General features: G+C 42.9%; 1 protein-coding gene across 1 annotated transcript in view; it reads left to right on the top strand.

Moving 5' to 3' along the window:
- LOC147683537 (kyphoscoliosis peptidase-like) overlaps positions 1–16,327 on the top strand; it is a 341,732-nt gene extending 325,405 nt beyond the window's left edge. The window contains exon 7 of the mRNA XM_086942545.1: positions 15,411–16,327. Coding sequence (XP_086798671.1) covers positions 15,411–16,327 — 917 coding nt within the window. The remainder of the gene's footprint in view (positions 1–15,410) is intronic.
- The last annotated feature ends 222 nt before the right edge of the window (positions 16,328–16,549 follow it).

Genomic DNA, 16,549 nt, shown 5'->3' with positions numbered 1-16,549 from the left:
GGTGTTGTGTCAACAAACCAACACTAATTAATACAAACACTTTCAAAAACTGAAGCAAAACATCAAGAAAAACATCAGAGTAGTCTTTCTCGGAAAGTACTGTAGTTTATTTACAATACCTTGCACTGTTATTTTGAAGGACATTTTTTTCAATTGTAATAATAATAAGTGCCCCAGAAAGAAGGGGGGGTGAGGAAGGGAGGGGAAGTGCTCAAGGGAGTGTAAGGGAATGGTGAACACAGTTGGAGATGTAAGTGGTAAATACACAAATTAGCAAAACAGTCAACAAAAATACAAATTCAAAAGCCAAAAATTCTAGGCATACAATAATTGATTATTTCGCAAGGTAACTTTCAACGGACACACAGTCAGTACAGAACTGTAGAGGGTAGGTGCAGGAAGTTGTATGAAGAAACAGCGTCAACGTTTCGACCCCTATGTGTAGGCTGAGTTCAGTCCTTAAGTGGGGTCTTCATCAGGACAAAAGTGACAAGGGGAGAGGGGCAATCCTGTTGAATAAATAATGATAATTTACTAAGTGGTACAACATAGTCAATAGATTCAGACTATGATGAAACTCAATTGGTAATAAGGCAAAATTTACCATGGGATCGTGGCCCCACAGAGCTCACGACGTGGAACAGCAAAAGACTGTGCGTAAATCACCAGTCGATCGCCAAAGGAATGAATCTAAAGAGGAGGGAGGAAACAACCAGTAAGACCAACCAACTCATATGGATGGGCAATCAATTAAAACCAGGTTAAAAACGATCACCACTGATGTGGGATCGACTGCATTATGTGCGACAAACGTTCCACTGTTGTAAAAGTGGGATGGAGGGACCTGTATCAATCCGTGAATGTTATACCTATTGGGAACCGATAAATAAGGTCCATTAGATAAAGAACTGAGGAAGTATGGGATGCTAAGGGGAACAATTCCAATGTTCAACTATGGTCAGACCAGAAATCGTCCAATCACACATTAGCGAGATAGAAGTTACAACATACCTTAGCGACAGGTGTAACCGTTACTTGATAAACGTTCACTGCACTGTATTTGTGAACCGATAAATGATAAATGGCAATCTGGGATCGTGAATCTGAAAAGATGGAGTGAGTCAGGCGAGAGGAAAATGGAAAGGCTAAAATAACACTTAACCAGCATAAAAGCCTTGTGTGGCGCTACATACCTTAGCCCACAGCAAAGAGGCAATTCAAATTTCAAAGTTAATTGCGGCCAATATCATCAGATGCTGCCTGCACTCGGCTGGCTACAGAGTCAAAACCATGCATCAATCTAAAAAGAAAAAGAAAGGTCGAGGGCGAGCGAGTTAGGGGCTTTACTAACGGGACGGAAAAAGATACCGATGAGTCTGTAGCTTTACGCTGCGTTACATACCTTCACATGAAGGAAAAGGGCAATTGGTGTTCAGAATCGAGTGAAGCCGTTAACTTCGGACGCACGATGTGCTCCGTTGGCTCCAGTTGCAGCAAAGGGCGTTAATCTGAAAGAAGTCGAGGGAAAACTAGTTAGGGGCATGGGAGTAACGATGCCGTGAATCTAAACAAATTGCGCTTGATAAGCAACATACCGCTTGTCAACTCGTCAGTCCATGGCCTGGAACTCCGTAAGAACTGCTACGCGAAGTTGTGGAAGGTGGAGCCTAATTGGGATAGATTATAACGTATGAAAACAGAAGAGTTACTTTGAAACTCCTGTTGGGAGCAACCAGTCTAGAAAAAGTGGTTTACGAGTGAGTTACATTTCACAATTGTCATGCGATTCAGTGTGGAAGAACCGTCAATCATTTAGAGAAAATTAAGATTAAACGTGAATTAAATGTAAAATTGAAACGAGTTAACTACATTTGTCCCACACTGTTGGACATTGTGTGCAACTGTCGGAACTAATGGTTAAAGCGGATCCATGAGCCTTTCGTTTGTAAGCACAAGTGATGGACATTTGGACAACCGCGCAACTCTCAAACATGAGGTTGAAGGCGGGGCCTTAGGTGTGTTTAGTGGTTGTACAGCATTAGGGAAGACAAAAAATGAGAATTAATACAAACAATTGACAGGTTAAATCAAAATTTTGAAAAAAGGGCAAACATAATCATTGACAAGCTCACATCCCAATAAAGGATGAATGAATGTATTACCAACAATTTGGCACTCCGCGCAACTCTTGAGAACACGAGGTTGAAGGCGGATCTGTAGATACTTTAGATGGGTGTACATGAATAGGGAGAATAATTATTATTATTTTTTTTTTAAACGTAACATTTGAAAAAGTACCTCTGACGATCAACCTGCTAGGTGTTGCAGATGATTAAATTCTACGTTAGCTCAAGATACACTTAATGGGGTGTCACAATATTGGCAGTGCCCCTGCAACTCTCCAACATGAGGTTGTAAGGGGAAAAAACCTCACAATGTGAACTCACAGCCCTTGTACAGACCCATCCCAGTGTGCAGGAGGGGAGAGGCAAATCTCATAGAAAGTCTATATCATCAGTTAAAAGGAATTAACCCAAGGCTGCCAACTGTGCTAAACTGCTATCTTGCTCGTTTAGGCCATTTTTGATGGAGTCCAGGAGGGACATCCATTTGGATTCGCGGGTGTTGAGTACTGCCAGCAGATTGCCGCCTCTGCGGCCCAAGGAGACCTTTTCGATCACAAACCATCTCAAGTCTGAGACAACATGACCTGCCTTTTGCCAGTGATCAACTAAAGGTGCACCGACAACATTGCAGCGTAACCTGCTGCAGTGGGAGGAAATGCGTGACTTGATCTTTTGTTGCGTTTGACCTACATATACTTGTCCACAGGGGCACAAGACAATGTAAATGACAACACTTGAATTGCAGTTAGTATGATGTTTTAATTTATAAGACCTTCCACCATGGTCAAAGGTCTTAATTTGCAGAGTGGTCTCACATGCGGTACATTTGCCGCATCTGTAGTGTCCAGATAATGGGGGTAGGTTCCAAATGCTTGTGATCGTTGGCTGGCTCACTGGTTCCAGATATGAATGAACCACCATGTCTCGTATGTTTTTTGATCTCTTGAAAGAATGTAGGGGGGGCTGGGTCTGCATGATCTCATCAGATATAATGGGCCAGTTCTTATTGATGATACGTTTGACCTCATTGCTCCGTGTGGAGAAAGTGGTCACACAGATGATCCAATCAGTTTGGGATCGTTCGGTATTGTCTGGTCGTAACAAAGATTCACGGGGTTGTACCAAGCCCTTTTCCTGGCCCGTCTGACCATTCTCGAAGGATATCCTCGTGAAATGAGGCGTTTGCTTAGAGTTTCAGATTCTTGGAGATAATTTTCACGGGTGGAACAGTTTCTCCTGATTCTAAGGAATTGGCCGACTGGAAGGTTATCTTTGAGGCCTCGTGGGTGATGACTGTCATATTGTAGTAGGGAGTTTCGCTCCGTCGGTTTCTTGAACAGGGTGGTCAGCAACCGATCATGTTCAACATAAGTTGAGATATCAAGAAATGGAATTTTTTCATTGCTAGAGTCCATTGTGAATTGTATATGAGGGTTTCTAGAGTTCAACCATATGTGAAAATCCGAGAGGAGTGTCTTGCTTCCTTTCCAAATGCTAAGGACATCGTCTATATATCTGACCCATAATGTCAAGTTGTCATGAAAGGGGTTGTCCATGGAAAAAATATATTGCTGTTCAAAGTGATCCATGTAAATAATCGCCAAATTCGGAGCGAAAGTGGCCCCCATTGCTACTCCCTTAGTCTGCAGGTAAAACTTCTCTTGGAAAATGAAAAAATTCTGTCTCATTGCAATGCTGAGTAGTTCGATTATAAAGTCTGTCGGAACCTGAACAGGGGCTGGTCGATTGTCCAGGGCTTGTCTCATAACTTCCAGAGCATCGAGTTGTGGAATGCTGGTGTATAGCGAGACAATATCGCAGGTTACCAATAATTCGCTCGCTGGATTGAAGGGCCTTTCATCAATGAGATTGATAGTTTGTGTGGTATCACGAAGATACGTTCTAGTATTCAGGGCAATCGGTTTCAAGAAGAAATCCACATATTTGCACAAAGGTTCTAACATGGAACCACAGCCTGACACGATTGGGCGGCCAGGGGGACTCTCTAGGTTCTTATGTACCTTGGGCAAGGTGTAAATAGTCGCAAGCCGAGGAAATTTTTGGTTAAGGAATTTGAATTCCTGCTCACTGAGAAAACCTGCGTCTAATCCCTTCTGAGTGGCTTCCAGGATAGTAATTGCCAACTCACGTGAGGGATCAGTTGTAAGTAACTGATAGCTGACTCCATCCGATAATTGTCTATGGATCTCTTCTTTGTATTTACAAAGGTCCTGTATGACAATTGCCCCGCCTTTGTCGGCGGGCTTGATAATGACTTCTTTGTTTTGGCATAGGTTGATAAGAGCTTTCTTCTCAGTTTTAGGCAAGTTGAGTCTCACAAGTTTACGTTGGTCCAAAGCACAGTCAACTGCACTGGTCACAATTTCCTCAAATGCCAGAATCTTGTGGCTCATGGCATATGTGGGTGGGAAGAAGGTGGAGGGTTCTTTGAACCCTGTGATGGAACTGTGTAATCTTGTGGTTTGATTACGGAAAAAATATCTTAATCTGATTTTCCGAAAAAAACGATACTGTTCGGTTTTAAGAAGAAATTTGTTAGGTGGAGCAGTGGGGACATAGGAGAGGCCTCTGCTCAGAACTTTAACCTCTTCCTCAGTCAAGGTGTGATGGGAGATGTTAATCACTGGGTTAGGAGGTGAGCCGTCCACATTGAGTGGCATCATCTGATCTTGAATGGGTGCACTGTTTAACACCAGTAAGTATTTCTCCTGGTTGAGATTTCTCCGTGAGGTTCGGGACGAAATGTCACTTGTTTCTGTTGTTTGCCTCTGTTGCCCTGCCAGCCACCAGTTGGCTGTTGTTGACCTCTCGCTGGACCTCTTGTCCACTGATTGCCACGGCCTCTGGGTGGACGCCATTGTCCTCGGCCTTGATCTAAAAAAGGCTGCTGAAATTGTGGAGGATATTGCTGGTATCCAAATTCTTGAGGTGGATAATTGTAAGAGGTGCTGGGTCCTGCTTCCACGTCGCTCCCTGAACTATAAGAGGAATCTGAGAATGTTGTAAAATTCCGGCGTCCTCTGTAACCACCGCGATTGCGGTTGTTAAAACGCCCTTGAGTATCTTGCTTATAATAATCTGGTTGTAAATACGGATACACCGTTTTTTTGTCGAAAAGTCTCAGGTCTCTCGCTAGCTTTTCTAACTTCTTGTTCTGGGTTGTAGTATCAAACTCTTTGATGGTAGCTTCTAAGTTGTCTACGGCTTCTTTAGCTTTGGTAAGGGTATTATCACCGAGAATCTCTGCTTTTAGATCAGCGATTTCCTTGCTCAAAGAGACCACTTGTTCTGCGGCAGTCTCAACCCCCAGCACCATCCAGTGCCGGGAGCAGTTATCTGCCACGTAGCTGAATCCCTCTCTAAATTTTGGCACATCCACAAAAATCGCTGGTTCAATCTTAATTTGTAAACCAACGGGTATTATATTTTCTTGTAGATATCTTGTGAATAAGTGCCCATGGAGTCTAGTTCTTATCAATTTTTTCTCTAGTCTCTCAAGACGAGATATTTTATCATTCAAAGAAAGGTCAATTAATGGGACAGTTGTAGATAGAAAAGTGCTCAGCACCACCAGAGCACCACTCAGCACCACCACAGCACCACTCAGTGCCACCAAAGCATCACTCAGGACCACCACAGCATCACTCAGCACCACCACATTATCACTCAGCACCACCACAGCACCACTCAGCACCACTACAGCATCACTCAGCACCACCACAGCACCACTCAGCATCACCACAGCACCACTCAGCGCCACCACAGCATCACTCAGCGCCACCACAGCATCACTCAGCGCCACCACAGCATCACTCAGCGCCACCACATTATCACTCAGCACAACCACAGCACCACCACAGCACCAATCAGCACCACCACAGCACCACTCAGCGCCACCACAGCATCACTCAGCGCCACCACAGCATCACTCAGCACCACCACAGCATCACTCAACACCACCACATTATCACTCAGCACCACCACATTATCACTCAGCACCACCACAGCACCACTCAGCACCACCACAGCATCGCTCAGCACCATCCCAGCATCACTCAGCACCATCCTAGTATCACTCAGCACCATCCCAGTATCACTCAGCAGCACCACTCCGCACCACCACAGCACCACTCAGCAACACCACAGCACCACTCAGCGCCACCCCAGCATCAATCTGCGCAACCATTCAACAACAACTGGTTCAAATATGTTCTCTCAATGTTTCAAGCTTTATTACAAATGTCACAAAAAGATGTTAATATTTCACTTCTATTCTTGGATTTTCGTCACAATTAAATACACTGAACATAATCTTCGCAAAAGTTATTTACAAAAGTTTAAGCTATTGCCATTATAAATTAAAATCACTTTTATTTAAGTATTAATTATTTAAAAAAATAAAAGCCATTGTATTTTGTAATATCAATACATCTAAGTCACGTAAATACAAAACATGTTCCATTACAAATGCTATAGGTGTCATATTTGCGAAAGTTATAACTATTGGCATTGTAAATGACAAAGCTATTAATTTAGCTATTTTCAAAACCAACACATAAATAAAAAAAATTGTCATTTACAAGACCAATAGCTCAAACTTTCCTAATGCGAGACCTATTGCATTGCAAATGCTTGTTTTTATATCTGTCAGTGCTTCCTGTTGAGGTGTAATTTTTGTGACAGGCGCCTCATTGCCTACTTGTAACTATTCTCTTACCCTGCTTCAAGGGTCATAGCAGGGTCAGAGAATAGTTGCAAGTAGGCAACGAGGCGCCAGGAAGCACTTACAGGCTTACAGCAGCAGGTGCCCAAGTTGAAGTTAATTTCTTTGTAACCCTTTTGTAAAAGGTTACAAAAAAATTAGCTTCAACTTTTGCACCTGCTGCTGTAACCCTGTAAGTGCGTGGCTGAAAATTCGTCCCCGCTGATTTGCGGATTTTACTGTGATTTTGCGAGATTCGCGGATCGCGAAATTGCGGAAAATACACAAATTCCGTGAGCGGAACGAATTTTCAGCCCGTGCTTAGTTGTATGGCTATAAAAAGTGGATGCTCATAGTAAGAGATGATACTTTGTTTCGTACTTGATTCACCATCCCTTACCAAATCCATTGCAGTAATAAACCTTGTTTTTAACTCTTTTGTTACTATCCTCTTGTATAAACATAGGTTCTTTACACTCTAGGGTTAATTTATAGCTTTTTAATAAAGTTTGAATATATTCAAGCCACTGTATTTTCCTGTTTTCTGTATCTAGAGCCAAACAATCCAGTATTATACTCTTAGTAAACTTCTTCTCTTGTCCATATCCCATGCCATAGAGTAAGACCAGCTGTTCTTATAAAATCACAAATGTAAGGGACAGACAATTCTCTGTGGACTAAACAATTAGATGTAGAGCTTGGAACTGCTTGCAAACGTTTTAAAAACGTGTTCTCTTGTATTTGGAGAGTTACAGTTTAAGCTCTTCCCCATAGAGCTGCACCATAGCATGCAGTTGTAATATATTTGCTTCTATATAGGGCGAACATTTCCCTTATGGGTTTATTTCCTATTTTTGTAGATATTCTAAATGTACCCTTTATTGTTCGTATACATTTTAAATTTGATAAATTATTATGCGACCCCCATATACTATTTTCGTTAAACAGTAAACCCAAATACATAAAACTTGAGACTCTATCAATCACGGTGCCGCCCACATAATGCTTTTTAATCCTTGTTCTGTTTTTACCACAGGTCATAACGAAAGTTTTTGTTAAATTCAGATTTAAATCCTTTTCAATCATGAAATGAGCACATTTTTCCATCAAACATTGCAGGCCATTTGCCGTCCTTGAAATAAGGATGGCATCGTCTGCATAAAGGAGTACTGGAGTGGGACGAGCCCTTACCTTTGAGGCATCGGCCTTTCGGTTCTGCAGAAAAGAGTCAACATTATTTATATATAATGAAAATAGAAGGGGAGCTAAGACACATCCCTGTCTTATTCGACGAGTTACCCTAAAGTCCAGCGTACATTCTCCCTTTATTCCAAATCGGATTCTGGATAGTAGAGAGGTATAAATCTGAGACAAGTAAATAACAATATCTTTGGGGGCGCCTAACTCAACCAGTGTTTGCCACAGTTTATCATGATTTACCAGGTCAAAAGCACCGGTGAGATCATCGAAGCAAAGGTGTAGGGACCCTCCCTTTGCTAGGGTATATTTTCCCACCAAGAGATCCAAGTTTACACATTCGTCCCAATACCTCCCCTAAAACCATACTGGGCCTCTGGTAAGATGTTGTTCTCAGAGACCCAGTTTTCTAGTCTTCCCAGCAGGACTCTCCCTATCAATTTGGAAATAGGGTCAAGAAGAGATATGGGACGATAACACTTAGCATTCCCTCTATCCCCTTTTTTGAATATGGGGACTATTATACTTTCAACCCAAGATGTAGGTAGCATTCCATCAAAGGTTGCATTAAAAAAGTTCAATAGGATAGGTGACCAGAATTCGATATCATGCTTAAAGACATCGATTGGGACCCCATCGGGTCCGGCGGCCTTGCCATTAGCACTTTTATTAAGTGCCCCTTTAATTTGTTCAAAGGATCAGCCGTAGTAACCCAACAGGCTCAACTGTAATAAAGTAACTCTTTTTCCCTTTGCATGGCTATTGCACCTTCTGGATTGAAAATACCTTCGAAATGCGTTATCCATTCCTCTAATGGAACTAAAATATCTATTGTTACTGCTGAAGTATCTCTAAAAAAAGGATAGTTAATAGTTTTCCAAAATAGGGTTGTATCACGAGTTGTTGCAGCTTGTATTAATTTATCCCACGCCTCTTCTCCGATCTCAGTTTTCCTAAGGTTCAGGGCAATTTTATACTTTCTCCTTAGGTTACTTATTTCAGATTTGTTCCTGGGTTTTGTATTTAGGGTGATTTTTATTTCCTTGTTTAACCTTGAACATTCCTGATTAAACCATCTAGGTTCTTGGTTGCGCACTTTATTTTTTTGTTTTATTTTTGAATTGTCCTCTATTTCAATAATAATTTTAGAAAAGGCGCTAATAATATCTGAATTAATAGATTAACTATCTAGGCATGTATCAATGTCAAACTGTTTTTTCCAAGTAAGATTTTCCATAAACAAAGAAGGGTTTACACCTGACCATTTTATTGAGACTCCGTTGTTACCTTGGGTCTCAATGTTAATATCGGCTGCCCTCCCTCTTTTAATCCAAGACATATTGAACTTCAAAGTCAATGTTAAGCTGTGGTGATCACTAAATAGTCTTACACAAACTATAAAAGATTCCACTAGATTCCTACATTGTTCTGAGACAATAAAATGGTCAATGGTTGAAGACGACTTAAATGTCTGGGTGGGTGACAGTCCATCAAAATCATTTAATTCCATAATTTCTACATTATATTTATGAATAGCAAAATGAATGGCTTCACCATAAATGTCATGGGAAAAAAGGGAGATTCGGTCTCCATAATAATCAAGATCGCCACATTGTTCTCCTGCTAAAACTTCAAATTTTTCGATATTAAAAACACCAGCCCAGATAAGCATATAATCACCCCCCATCCCATTTAGGAAACCATCCAAATCCTCTTATAGAGAATTAATTTCCTTGGATCTTGTATTATCAAAAATGTTATTATAAAAATGAATTACAACAATGGACTGTTTCCCCTGAACTTTAAAATAAAGTAATTGATAAAATTGTGATGCGATATATAATTTTTTTTAAATGAGGAGAGAGGATACTGGAATTGCAGTTGACCCATTCTAGATGGTGTGGCATGTGAACATATAGTTTGATAGCCATTTATAAAGAATGACTCAGTATGCCATGTTTCTTGGAGCAAAATTAGGGCACAGTTCTCAATTTTTTTTCGACATTCCTCATCATTTAATTTATTTTTTACCCCTGCCACATTCCACCACATTATACATACATTTTCTTGAGGAAGGTGATAAACACCTTACTTCATTTTCACAATCTGGAAGCCTCTGTTCAACGGGTTGTTGACTAGCACAGTCTTCTTGTACAATAGTCCTATATTCCTTTTCATAGTATAAATTGCCATCATGCTGTATCCTGTTATACTTAGAAGGGACTTTCTGACTACTTGCTGGTAGCCAATGTGCATATAATTCTAAGGCCTGACCTCTGAAGACTGCCCCAACTGAGAATCCTTTTTTTACAAAAAGGGGTGGTGAGGGACAGAGTCTCTGAATTAAGCAGAAAGCTCTCACCCAGTCAAAAGATCAGGGCTAGATCCAACACCGTTTTTTAGCTCACTGCACCATCCCAGTTTCAGAACCTGGCTGTATGCAAATTAGTCTGTTCCTGTCCCAGTGCATGATGGGAACAGGACAAACCAAACTACAGAAGCCAATTCTTTCACTGGGAAGGAAACAAGCTCCCGGGGACCGGTTTCTGGCATTACAGCCGTCTTCGGCCCGGTTTGCTTGAATCCTGATGGTGCAATGAGCAAGGGTCTCACATCTGAGAATACCCTTCCACGCTTAGGGTGGACAAAAATATTTACAAAAAGGGGTGGTGAGGGACAGAGTCTCTGAATTAAGCAGAAAGCTCTCACCCAGTCAAAAGATCAGGGCTAGATCCAACACCGTTTTTTAGCTCACTGCACCATCCCAGTTTCAGAACCTGGCTGTATGCAAATTAGTCTGTTCCTGTCCCAGTGCCAGAAACCGGTCCCCGGTAGCTTGTCTCCTTTCTGGTAAAGAATTGGCTTGGTAGTTCAGTCTGCCCTGTTCCCATGATGCACTGGGCCAGGGACAGACTGATTTGCATATAGCCAGGTTCTGAGCTGGGATGGGGCAGTGAGATAAATAACGGTGATGGATCAAGCCCTGATCTTTGGACTGGGTAAGAGTGGTCTGCTCAATTCAGACACTCTGTTCATCACCACCCCCTTTTGTAAATCGATTTTGGCCACTATAGGTGTGGCAGGGTATACTCAGACATGAGTCCCTTTCTCACTGCTCCATCAGGATTCAAGCAAGCCGGGCCGAAGAGGCTGAAATGCCAGAAACCGGTCCCCGGTAGCTTGTCTCCTTTCTGGTAAAGAATTGGCTTGGTAGTTCAGTCTGCCCTGTTCCCATGATGCACTGGGCCAGGGACAGACTGATTTGCATATAGCCAGGTTCTGAGCTGGGATGGGGCAGTGAGATAAATAACGGTGATGGATCAAGCCCTGATCTTTGGACTGGGTAAGAGTGGTCTGCTCAATTCAGACACTCTGTTCATCACCACCCCCTTTTGTAAATCGATTTTGGCCACTATAGGTGTGGCAGGGTATACTCAGACATGAGTCCCTTTCTCACTGCTCCATCAGGATTCAAGCAAGCCGGGCCGAAGAGGCTGAAATGCCAGAAACCGGTCCCCGGTAGCTTGTCTCCTTTCTGGTAAAGAATTGGCTTGGTAGTTCAGTCTGCCCTGTTCCCATGATGCACTGGGCCAGGGACAGACTGATTTGCATATAGCCAGGTTCTGAGCTGGGATGGGGCAGTGAGATAAATAATGGTGATGGATCAAGCCCTGATCTTTGGACTGGGTAAGAGTGGTCTGCTCAATTCAGACACTCTGTTCATCACCACCCCCTTTTGTAAATCGATTTTGGCCACTATAGGTGTGGCAGGGTATACTCAGACATGAGTCCCTTTCTCACTGCTCCATCAGGATTCAAGCAAGCCGGGCCGAAGAGGCTGAAATGCCAGAAACCGGTCCCCGGTAGCTTGTCTCCTTTCTGGTAAAGAATTGGCTTGGTAGTTCAGTCTGCCCTGTTCCCATGATGCACTGGGCCAGGGACAGACTGATTTGCATATAGCCAGGTTCTGAGCTGGGATGGGGCAGTGAGATAAATAACGGTGATGGATCAAGCCCTGATCTTTGGACTGGGTAAGAGTGGTCTGCTCAATTCAGACACTCTGTTCATCACCACCCCCTTTTGTAAACCAACTGAGAATCCAGCATTGTGGATTATCTTGCTGTAAAAGAACTAAAGAGTTTACTCCCTGAAAGCTACAGGTTAAAAGAGCTCAACTGGAACATCACCAACTAAATCTACACCTTGGAGACCCATCAGTGGATTTGTAAGGGTTTTTTTACCAATGGATTGTGGCAACTGACGTCCTCAACTTTCAAGGACCACCTTGGAGCTTCCAGACCCTTGGGGTGAGTTTGAGACACTTTGGGACCCCTTGAGGAACTTCAGGAAGAAGTTCAAGAAGTTTGGAGAACTTTGGACCAACTTTGAAAAAAATAGCTCCATAGAGGGACCGACTTAACCTGGCCAGCCAGGTCGCCTGCATTCAACCGCGAGCCGGCCAAGCTTACCAGGTTTGTCTCACTAAAAGCTCTATATCTCCAACTTCCAGAGATTGACTGGGACTAGAGACATTCTGAAGGCGGCGAACCCTCACTGGATCCGGCTACATGAGGAGCATCAAGAGACATCGCGAGAAAAAGCTCCAGAAAAGTTTCTAAGTCAGCTCATAGAAAAGGTGACCAGGAGCAACCGCGAAAGCCAAGCCGCCTGCCTTCCATCGTGTGTTGGCTTGGATTCTTGGGTTGTCCCGCTGAAGCAATCTTGAAATATTTTCTAAGTCCGCTCCAGAGAAGTTTACAGAGACCTCGTCACAAGTCAAGCCGGCGAACCCTCACCGAATCTAGACTGGCTGGGAGCTTCAAGGGGCCTCAAGGAGAAAATCTCCAGAAAAGTTTCTAAGTGTGAAGGTAGAAACTGAGACCGGGACCTGCTGTGAGCTGTAGCCGCTCAGGGCTCTATCGTGTCCGGCCTGAAACTTTGACTTTGGTCTGGTCTGGCACGAGCAGGTATCACAATATGGTGCTATAATCTTCTAAGTGCTATATTTTATTAAATCTTTGAAAATTCATATCTCTCGTTCCCTACATTGTATTTTTGTCATTTTGGTGTCATTTTAAAGATACAAATATTCCCAATTTTTATAAATTGGTGTTGGATTTTCATTATGTGTTGTATCTTAATCATTTACTGAAATTTTGTTTTTAAATGCTTTACATACTTGTCTTTGAAGTTAAGCAGGTCTGCTTGCAGCCACATTGCCAAGGGTTGAGCATAGGAATACTTTTCAAAGAAGTATTCTGGGGCCTATCATGTGTTAGTGGCCTTATTGCCAGTGGCAGACTTACATTTGCCCCTACCAATAACCCACTTTCCAACACCCCCTCTGATTTATACTTTTCAGAACAGGCTCCGTCAGGTAGGTTTTTCAAGGCTTATCCTGGCCCACAATTTGCAGCCAGTCACTGTTATGGAAGCAAGTTACACTCTCCTGGCGCATATGTAAAAACAACGCCCAAAAGAATCAAATGTCATTTTGCTTGCCATTGGGATGGAAGGATTTAGTCTGCAGTGGAGCAAAAAGACTGTTGAGGCTTTAGGGGTGAGGGTGGAGCCTGATGTTAGAAAAGAGAAGACCCACCACATTATTTTATTAAAATATATAAATATTCCTGCCATACAGTGGGCTTTATGTCCACCAGGTGCAAATTGGGAGTACACCTCATGTCTGCCGGGAGTCGGGGGGGAGACTTGCTTGTCCCTTTTGGGTTGGGGCCAATGCCAGAGTACAACAGCTTTAACACTTTGTTTTGCCCCAAAGGCAAAATCTCTGGTGTCAGGTGGATTTTCTACACCCCCGCCTTCTCGGAGGCAAGTTTGGGGGACCCCTCAACTTGGAAAAGCCTATTACCTGCCCCCAGGGGGGCAGAAAGACACTAATGACCCTACTGGGGTGTAGAGGTATTGCTCGATAACAGGGAAGGCTGCTACATTATTTTATTTGTTTTGGCACCATTTTGAAATCTCTGGCATCTAGTGGACTTTCTGCCCCCCCTTGGAACAGATTTGGAATAATTGTACACATCCGCCCCCAGGGGGGCAAAAAGACTGATGGCCAATTTGTTTGGGGGGTGAGGCATGGCCATGCTCGTATTGTGTCACCTGCACCCCTATATTTAAAACTAAAATCTTTCGATGTTGTCGAGTGGGTTTTCTGCACCCGGGGGTTTAGATTGGGTGTAATTACTCCCATAAGCCCCCAAGGGTAGAAAGAATGGGGCAATTACATCTGATAGGGGAGAACAAGCATTTGCCTAAGGGGCCGCTTCCCCCTTCCATGGTGGCTAATTGGTGGATCTCTCCCACTCCTGTGGCGACCCCCAAGCGGGACTTAAATCTTACAGAAAAAAGGCCCTCTTGGGTATGGATGATCGCAAAGGTCGCATTGGAAAGGGGAGATTCTCCCCTTTCCAACAATACCTCCCTCAAAGGAATCAGAGCTCGGGGCCCCAAGGCACTGATGCAGTGAAAATCAAACACGCCCATTGGCTTGTTTTACTTTAATTTCCTGTAATTACGTCAGTCCTACGTGCTGATCGTCACTGCAGGAAACAAAACAATTAGGTTGCTCAGCTCAGGGAGCTCTACCTGAACAGTCTGATGTAGAAAAATAATAAAGGCCTCCCTCTAGTGCAGAGCACCAAAGGCGCCTGTAAGTGACTCCTCAGTATATGCCAAATGTTCGACACGTGCACTGAGGAGGTAGTGCAGTCCTCGGCAATTGGCGCGTTAAAAGTTTAAAGAAATTGACATATTGAAGTTGATTCAGAGTCATTTTGATGCACCTAACACACCTAAAGCAGTTCTCCTGTGTTCATTTTTACATACTCTTTCATGTCTTTCAGAATTGGCCCCAAAATATCTAAATGAGTGAAATGGGAATATTCAGCGATTTGATACAAATAGAAAGAAAGGGCTGTACACTCTTTGCACTTTTACCAATAAGGAGCTTGACATTCATGGGTCGATTGAAAAAAATGGCATCTAAGAGTACACAAAAGAGTATTCTTGTAGAACTACTTCCCATACTCATAAAGGCTTTTGTGAATCATCACACTTGTATTTTATTCAAACCAATTCGATCTTGCCGATGTTTTAACAGTTTATCTCAATTATGTGTTTCAGTTTATATATTGCTTTTTTATCTGGAAATACCCCCCAAAAAACTAAAATATGAATATATGTTCTGCTACTGGTAAATATTCCAGCTTGAGGCACAAATGAGTACTAATGCGGCGATCAAAATAAACAAATGTTTGTGATGATGGCATTTTTATGATTAGTCAGTATAGGAGAGATACATAGGTGTGCATTTGGTGAAAGAATTCTTTCTTCTTCTGTTGCAGTGAGAGGAAAGGCAGTAATATATGTGGAAGCCCGTCACCGGACTCTCTTCATGTTTGATTTTGATGGAGCTGACAATGCTGGTCTGATGACACTGTGCAGGTTCAGGATGAAGCTTGAGATCTATCCACCAGAACCTGGAAGTTACCAGCTACATATTTATGCAAAACCCTTCAGCTCATCAATGCACTCAATGGAGAACAATACCAGGGTACTGAGTTATAGAGTGAACTGTAACTCTGTGGACAGCACAATGAAGATCCCCGTAGAGATGAATAACCCAGTGGGTCCGAGCTGGCTGACAGAACAGAAAGGATTCATGCAGCCTTCTCACCCTGGCGCGATTATCCACACCCAAGATGGCCTTTGTTCTGTCAGCTTTGGGCTTAAGGAAGACATGGATATATTGGGTACTTTGCATTCTGATGACATGGGAATGACTGAAAGTATGACGAGGAGGCACATATTCAAGGCACAACAGCAAAACCGGGTTGTGCTGAAGATCCAACTCCCTACGACGGGAACCTTCCTCCTGAAGATCTTTTACCGGAAGAAGGGTGCTCGGGCCAGCACCTATATATATGCACTGTGCTACATTCTCTCCTGTACCAATGCCGCAGTGAAGTGGCCTGTGTTCCCTGAAGCTTACAGCGCCTGGTTGGATAGCTATGATCTGGTGGAGCCAACAGCTGGGGTTCTGCCTGCTAATCTAAATGTACAATTCAAACTGATGGTTCCCGGGGTGAGCTCTGTGTTTGTTAATGACAAAAAGACAGGAGCTCTGACTCTGAGTGCTGAAGGCTACTGGGAGGGATCCTTCAACACTGCTGGGTCTGAAGACGTTGATGTCCTGATTCAGGAGACCCCCAGTACAAAGCGCTATATTGTCATCTTAAGTTATCAGGTGGAAACCAAGTAACATTCGCTCCATCTTGGTACTCACTACCAACATCAGCATGTTCAAGCTCATCCTTTTGTTCCGGAATGATGCTTAGCTCACTGAGCAAATGAATATTTGTTGACAACGCAACACTGCGCTTTTTTATATATCTTATTTTGTACTGCACAACTATTACAAAAAATAGTTTAAAATATTTTGTGTTGCCAAATAACACAAGGTACATGTATAAGTAATACACAT

The sequence above is a fragment of the Lissotriton vulgaris genome, chromosome 11 (genome assembly GCF_964263255.1).
Source record: "Lissotriton vulgaris chromosome 11, aLisVul1.2, whole genome shotgun sequence".
Lineage (NCBI taxonomy): Eukaryota > Metazoa > Chordata > Amphibia > Caudata > Salamandridae > Lissotriton > Lissotriton vulgaris.
The sequence above is the reverse complement of the archived record's forward strand: the minus strand, read 5'-3'. Positions and strand labels throughout refer to the sequence as shown.